General features: G+C 60.4%; 1 protein-coding gene across 1 annotated transcript in view; it reads left to right on the plus strand.

Moving 5' to 3' along the window:
* The first annotated feature begins 6 nt into the window (after positions 1 to 6).
* Positions 7 to 7,434, plus strand: part of D2HGDH (D-2-hydroxyglutarate dehydrogenase) — a 22,911-nt gene continuing 15,483 nt past the window's right edge. Inside the window, exons 1-3 of the mRNA XM_002923146.4 lie at positions 7 to 1,157; positions 6,495 to 6,552; positions 7,268 to 7,407. Coding sequence (XP_002923192.2) covers positions 800 to 1,157; positions 6,495 to 6,552; positions 7,268 to 7,407 — 556 coding nt within the window. The 5' untranslated portion in view covers positions 7 to 799. The remainder of the gene's footprint in view (positions 1,158 to 6,494; positions 6,553 to 7,267; positions 7,408 to 7,434) is intronic.

Raw genomic sequence — 7,434 nt, forward strand, 5'->3', positions numbered from 1 at the left:
CCGGCGGGGCGGTGCGCCGAGGCCGTCCTTGAGGGAGAGCCCGCGGGGCTGCGTCTCTTCCCCGGCGTGGGCGGCCCAGGTCCCGGCCCTCGGCCCCGTGGGCTGCCCCGACGGCCGCGTCGCCCGGGGGGAGGCGCGCTCACTTTCCGGGCGCACGGGGCGGGCGCGAACCCCGCGGGCAGCACCGCCCCAGGTTCCGGCTCGGGTGGTCCGAGCTCCGGATGCGAAGTAGCCGGCGGAGGGGCGCTCCCCTGTGCCCTGCGCCCTCGCCCGGGCGGCTGTGCGGGACCGTCCTGCTGCGCGGCGGACAGCCAGGGAAGCTTCCCTTCTCCACCCTTGTTTCTGATTTCTGCACTTTTTAAACTTGTGACAGCATGTACATAAAACATAGAATTTACCATTTCAGCCATTTAAAATTGTATGATTCAGTGGCATCGTCCCTTTTAGTGCCTTAGACCCTCGTTTTGTCCTGAAGCAGGAGGGGTTAAAAGGGAGCTATGTTGTTGCAAATGTTAGAATCTAACTCAGCCAGCTCCGAGCCAGCGTGGCAGCCCAGTGAATTCCCCGGAGGGGAGTCCTGCAGGGAAACCGTGCCTGGGTCAGGCGCAAGGGCAGCCCGCCCAGGGCCTCTGTCCCGCGTGCCCTCCAGCACGCCTCTCCCGCACGCCAAAACCTCAGTGCCTCACGCTGGGAGACACCCCTGTTCCCGGACCAGACCTGGGCTTGGGCGGCGCTGGGCTCCTTCTCTGTAGTGTTCCAGAGTTGCAGGTCCTCTCACTTGCTTTTTAGGGCAGGAGCGATGGTGCCCCATCTGGTGCCCAGGCAGCTGGTGTGGCTCTGCCGGCGGCAGGCGGCGTGCGCCCGGGGAGCCTCTGTGCAGCACAGGACATGGGTAGGGGCGTCCGGGGCCCCCAGCCTGCTCAGCCCTTGGAGGGCCACGGTCACCAGCCCCCTGCTCTGCAGAAGCAGCTCTTCCACACCCCCTAGTGCCCCCAAGGTGGCGCTGACCCGGGAGCGCTACCCCGTGACGCGGCTGCCGTTCTCCGTGGTGTCCGAGGAAGACCTGGCAGCCTTTGAACGCATCGTCCCCGGCAGGGTCATCACAGACCCAGAGGTGCTGGAGGCTTCGAATGTGGACTGGCTGAGAACGGTCCGAGGTGAGTGAGGGTCTGTCCACACCTCGCGCGTCAGGAAGACAGGCGTGTGATGGGCTTTGGGTGGGGGAGCACGGGGTAGCTGGCACGTACACCTTCTTGTGCGGAAGAGAAGCTGTATTGTGGTTTTAAAGTGTTCTGAGAACCGCATTCGTAGGAGTTTATTGGTGGTGGGTGACGTCTGCAAATTAAAAGATAAAACGGCTTCCTGGCCACTCTGAGGGATGTGCTGCTGTGACAGAGAAACACACACGGTGGGCAGCAGAAGCCGACCGTCTCCCAGGTCTGGGTGCCAGAGGTCTGATGTGAAGGTGCAGGCTGGGCCGTGTTCCCTCCAGAGGCTCAGGGAGGCTCCTTCCTGCCTTGTCCAGCTCCTGGGGGCTCCAGGCGCCCCCGGGCTTGTGACCGCCTCACTCCCGTGTCTGGCTCCGTCTCCACGTGGTCGCTCCCTGGATGTCTGTGTCTCAGATCTCCCTGTGCTTCTCTTATAAGGACACATGGCCTCTCCCGCAATCCAGGACCGTCTCATCTCAGGACCCTTACCTTGATCGTGTATGTAAAGATCCTTTATCCAAATAAGCTCACGTGCACAGGCTCTGAGGGATAGGATGTGGACATACTTTGGGAGGCCCAGTCCGCCCATGGCCGCTCGCTAGGGCAAGATGGAGGGCTGCTGGTTTGGCCGCCCACGCCTTCCTCCTCCCAGCATTTCTGTCTGCATCGGCACAGGCCTGTGCGCCCCCCTGGGGACGCTCAGCCTTCCAGACCCAGCACACCCTTTCCCATAAGAAAGATCTTGTAACACTCTGTGTTGTCTCCTGAAACGTTTTCAGAGATAACGTAAGCTGTGTATTCAGACAATTACAAAAAACCAATACGATGTTCTTGCTAGAATGTTGAAGAGAGGAGACAACCAGTTTACAACAAAGTTCCATATTAAACACATAATGCCAGGGCACGCCGGGCAGCCAGGTCCACAGGCAGCAACGGAGCCAGCGCATGTGGGACTCGAAGGAGCCGTCAAGGGGGGTGTTGTGGCATTGGTGGGAGAAACTCCGAGGGAGGGTCCAGACCAGCTTGCAACCTGGAGGTATAGCCCATCTCGAGCACGTGGAGTTAGGGTGTGGGCTCAGATAACAGAGACACACTACTCACAGGGAAGACAGGGGCCGGGGACCTTGGAAGTCCTCGGACTGTTCTTTTTTTTTTTTTTTTTTTTTGTAAGATTTTGTTTATTTATCTGAGAGAGATGGCGAAGAGATAGTGATGCAGATAGTGGGAGAGAGCAGGAGCGGGGAGGAGAGGAAGAAGCAGGCTCCCCGCTGAGCAGGGAGCTTGACGTGGGGCTCCATCCCAGGCGGACTTTAACCGATGCAGCCACCCAGGCACCCTCTTCGGACTGTTCTTTAGGCCCAGTGCCCAGACCGGAGGGGCTTCCAGCCCCACCCTGCTGCTAAGTCGGGACCCCACGGTGGGGGGTGGGGGATGTCACCCCACTCCTGCGGTGCACCCTGGGCTCAGCCCAGCTGGGCCCCAGTCCTGGCTCGGTGCTGCTGCCTGAGCGCCAAACCCCACAAGCTGGGGATGGGGCTCTCACCTCAGGGGTAAGAACCAGTGTTCTCAGGGCTTGGGGTGTCTTCCCGCTCGGGCTTTCAGAGCAAGTGCACGCTGTAACTGGGACGGACACTGTCTCCTCCCCTCCCTGGACAGCGGTTGGCCCTGTGCTGGCGGCTGGGTCTGTGTCTGTGTGCTCGTGGGGACGCCCCCCGCCACCGGCTGCTGACGCCCTGAGCTCAGGAGGGTGGCAGTGGGGTTTATTCCTCTCTGAGTCCGCGGGACTGAGTGCACAACAGCTGCCCAGGGGGTGTCTGTTGAAGTCGTTTGTTCACTTTTTGTCGAAATAACCTGTTTCTGTGGCTTTCTTTTGGGGAGAAAGTGTGTCTAAACTTACAATCATTTAACATTTTAGTCTTGCAGTTCTACAGAAAATATAGTAGTAAAAGCTGATTAAGATTTTACAGTTTTCTTAAAAATGGATTTTATTTGGAATGGAAACTGTTAATAGGTATCCTGTCCCAAAAATGAGATCACTTGCTCATGGGCGGACCCCATAAACTTCAGCGAGCACCTCCCTGTGTGTCTGCACTGAGTGCAGGGCTGGGGGTCCCAAACGTGAAGATGGACAGGAGGCTCACCTGAGGGGCAGTGGCATGAGCAGGGGGTGGGCTGCATGCCAGGTGGGCACGAGCACCCGGGAGAGTGCCCCAGCACAGGCTGTTTCCTTGGAGCCTGGGGAAGCTGTCTGGAAGGGTGTTCTGGGACAGGAATAGCCAATGCAAAGCCTCTGAGCAACACCATGCTTGGCGTGTTTGGGGAGCCCTGAGACCCATGTACAGCTGGAGTGGATGGATGAGGCGGAGGTCAGAGAGTGAGGGGCCAGGTCATCGAGACCTCAAGGGCCGTGTGAGTGCTAGTAACAGAGCTCCTAGGAGGCCAGGAGGAGAGAGGGGCCCGTGGCCTGACTGTGGCTACCATGTCGGGAGGAAGCTTTCACTCTCCAGTGGTGGAAGCTGGGAGGAGAGCATGAGTCTTCGGGGGGCGGTCAGGTGAAATGGTACCGAGTTCTGTGCGTGCGGAAGGAAGAGTCCAAGATGTGCTGTTGGGCAAATAGGGTGTCAGACGAGCCAGGGTGCAGGGACCGTCGGTCGGAGCAGCTGCAGAACTGGCCTTCCATTTGCTGAGTGAAATGGCAGGAGGAGCCGCTCTGTGGGGAAACCAGAACTCTGGGTCTGGACAAGTCCACACGGACGCGTGAAGGGGCCCGTTGGGCTGTGGAGCCAGCTAGCCCAGGGCAGGGCCCGGGCAGCACCAGTGTCCGAGGAGGCTGGTGACCACTGTGGCCCGTGGGGGTGAGCAGGTGTGGCCAGGGCTGAGAAGAACCCGGTGCATGTGTGAAGAAAGGGGTCGCCAGGGGTCGCCAGGTCAGGAGCAGCTGCCGTGCTGGGGACCGTGGCAGGAGGTTGTCCATCGTGTGGAAGGGATGTCCATGGGGGCTTGGGAGGCAGACGTGACCCCATCTTGTGTATGCTGTCAAGGGGACGGTGGGCGGGAGGTTGGGACGGGGTCAAGAGAAGACGTTTTTTTCCTTTTCAGGGCTGGTTTTGGACGAGCCTGCCGTTGCAGCAGGTGAATCAGGTGGGAGGGAATGATCTGGTAGGTTGGTGAGAAACGGGGATCGCGGTGAAGTCAGCCAGGAGGCAGGCGTGGAGGGACCCGGGCCAGGGAGGGGCCACAGTCTTGCGGGGAAAGGCAGTGGGGGTCCGTGCAGAAGCAGGTGGGCGCTGCTGACGTGAGGCTGGGGGAGGCAGTGGGAGCTGTGGGAGGGGGGACGTGTGAGTGACTACTGCCTGTCCCCCAGTAGGCAGGACAGGGAGGGCCCAGGGACTGCTGCCCAGGGGTGGGAGGAAGCAAGCCGGAAGTCATTTCCGGAGCCTGGAGAGCAAGACACTCAGCCCAGGTTCCAGGGATGGGGTGTCGTGCCTCTGGGCCGAGCAGCTGGCCCAGGGCGGAGGACAAGCTGCTGGGAGAGAAGAGGCAGGACACAAGTTTGAGGTGAAAGTCTCACCTGTTGGGGTCAGCAGCCTCCTGCAGAGGTTCAGATGGGGAAGATTTGGGGCTTGCCGGCCACTGGGTCTCTGCCACAGCCCGTTGTCTGAAAGCAGCCACACCAAATAAACAGGCATCAAACTGTTTCCACACGGCTCCTCTTATAAACGCAGGCTGGGCTGGGCTTGGCCTGCGCGTGGGGTTTGCTGACCGTGATGTAGCTGGGCACTGTGGTCACCGGGAGGAAGACAGGGAGGCAGCCAGCTGGGAGTGCTGGGGTGTGCGTGCTGTGACAGGTGACAGGCCATGCCCCAGAAGGGCCCTTCCGTACCCCAAGCCCAGTGGCACCCCGTGTGAGCGAAGCCCTCCGAGGGCTGCTGGGAAGGCAAGAGGGCAGAAGAAGCAGGTGGCAGGTGTGGGCAGCATGCGGACTGTGCTGCTGAGACCAGTGAAAGCATCTGTTCCCCACCCCCTCTGCTCAGTCTGCCCTTCTCGAGCGGAAGGACGAGAGCCGAGGGCCAGAGAGGTGGAAGCTTGCAGCCTCAGCTCCTCCCTGACCTGACCCCTCCAGAGCTCTGGCTCTGTTCCTTCTGCACTGAAGCCTTTCCCGCTTCTGTTTTCCCTTCTGTTCCTTTCAGTCCGTCCCTCAGCTTCCGCGGCTCCATGCACATGAGAGAGGAGACCGGGGCATGGCTGAGGTTCAGTGAACCTCGGGGGCGGCCTGCCTGAAGATCCCTTCCCTGCTTCCTCCCACACGTTCCAAAAGCAAATGCAGTCATCAGCCAGCAGCACGTCCACAGCTGCCTCCCTTCGGCCAGTGTCCTAAGGCGGACACTAGAATCCCAGGGCCTTCCGGAGGCTCGGGGGCAGGGGTGTGCTGGGAGAGCTGGTTACCGAAAAACTGTTAGAATTTTGTATCAAGCCGGTTGTGAAACACAGCCATTGTTAAAACTTAGGTTACGTAGATGCATGATTAAATTATATTTAAAACAAGGATTATAAGTGTTCAGAACTTAGCCTTTCCTAAAAAAAACGTAAGCTAAGAACTGCAGTCAGAGCTCAAAGCTGCATGAGAAGTCACCGACATGGGGCGGTGGGCGACTCTGCCCTGTGCCTCCCGCCTTCCCGAAGCCTCTTCCCTGGGAACAGAGTCAGAAGGGCAGAGAGAGCCTGCCTGTGTCGGGGAGGCGGTGGTCGGGAACACCAGCGGGCTGGCGTCCAGGGGCTCCCGCCGGCTACCTGCGGGCATCCCGTAAATCGTCGCAGCTGAGAGCCATCCCCTGGCACTTACAACGAGCCATGAGCACACGTGGCTTTGATGAAACACATACGGGAGCGGGGGTGGAACCCCCCCGCCCCCCACGGTGGAAAGTCACGTGCCAAACACAGGTGGGGGGATGGATTTGGAACGTTGCCATTTGGCGACCACCCTGAGCCCCTTCGGGCAGAGCCGGTTATCTGTCGCTGTGGTGGGTGCAGGTTTGAGCCGCGGCAGGTCGTGGCCCAAGTGTCTCCCCACAAGAGATGTGCAGTAATGGAGGGAAACAGGGTCACTCCTGGCGAGCAGCCAGGCAGGTGCCCCTGGCCGTGGATGTGGGCCTGGACACGCGTGCTGTGGCCTCTGTGCCGCGGGAGGCGGGGCCTGTTTTTGACAGCTGGCCTGTGTCGGAGAGGTTTGCGGGGGTAGACTGAGCGCTGCCCTCCGTGTGTGTAACGGGCTCCTTGGTGTTGCAGGTTGTAGCAAGGTGCTGCTGAGGCCCCGGACCTCCCAGGAGGTGGCTCACATCCTCAGGTGAGGAGCCCGCACCACGGGGCCCAGGGAGCAGCGGCGGGCGACTGGGAAGGGCCTGCAGCAGGGAGGGGGACAGGCCTTTTCTTGCAGACAGCACCCTTTAATTGTTCTACGTCAGTGAAACTCATGTTGATTTTGGAAAAATTGGGAAACAGAACCGTAAAGAAAACAAACCGGGAAAGCAAACAGTGTCTTCCCTCCAGAGGTACCCCCCGATGAGGTTTGCTTGCCCAGCTTCCCCTTCTCTGCCCGGTGTGGTCAGCTGCCGTCACAGTGTGTCTGTGATGTGGGGGCTTCTCTTCCCTCTGCCTTGGGCCGTCTAGGTGCTGCTCACGCTTCCAGGCCAGTTTCTGATGGACACGCGGGAGTGGGGGGCTGCATTGCTCCTGGTGAACAGCAGGGGGTGCTGCTGGGCCTGGCACTCTGCAGGGAGAGGCGTGGCCTCTGGGGGCGTTTGGCCTTGGGTGCCACCCGGTCTCTGAGCCAGGACGTGCAGCCTCAGGGCTCAAGGCCTGTTGGTGGTAGATCGGGGCCTCCTCAGACTCACGGCCATGCACGGGGACCAAGGATGCCCCCCATGGAGGCCACGGGCAGGAGGAAAGGGGAATCGCGGTTTGGTGGGTTCGCAGCCAGGGTTGGCCTGGATCATGTCTTGCAGGGATGGTGGTGCGGGTGGAGGGAAGGGGCCCCGATGTCCGTCCTGTGCTTGTCCCAGGTACTGTCACGAGAGGAACCTGGCCGTGAACCCGCAGGGGGGAAACACGGGCATGGTGGGGGGCAGCGTGCCCGTCTTTGATGAGATCATCTTGTCCACTGCCCTGATGAACAAGGTCATCAGCTTCCACAGCGTGTCCGGTAAGCCCGCACTGCGGCTGGGCGGAA

Source organism: Ailuropoda melanoleuca, chromosome 2 (assembly GCF_002007445.2).
Source record: "Ailuropoda melanoleuca isolate Jingjing chromosome 2, ASM200744v2, whole genome shotgun sequence".
Lineage (NCBI taxonomy): Eukaryota > Metazoa > Chordata > Mammalia > Carnivora > Ursidae > Ailuropoda > Ailuropoda melanoleuca.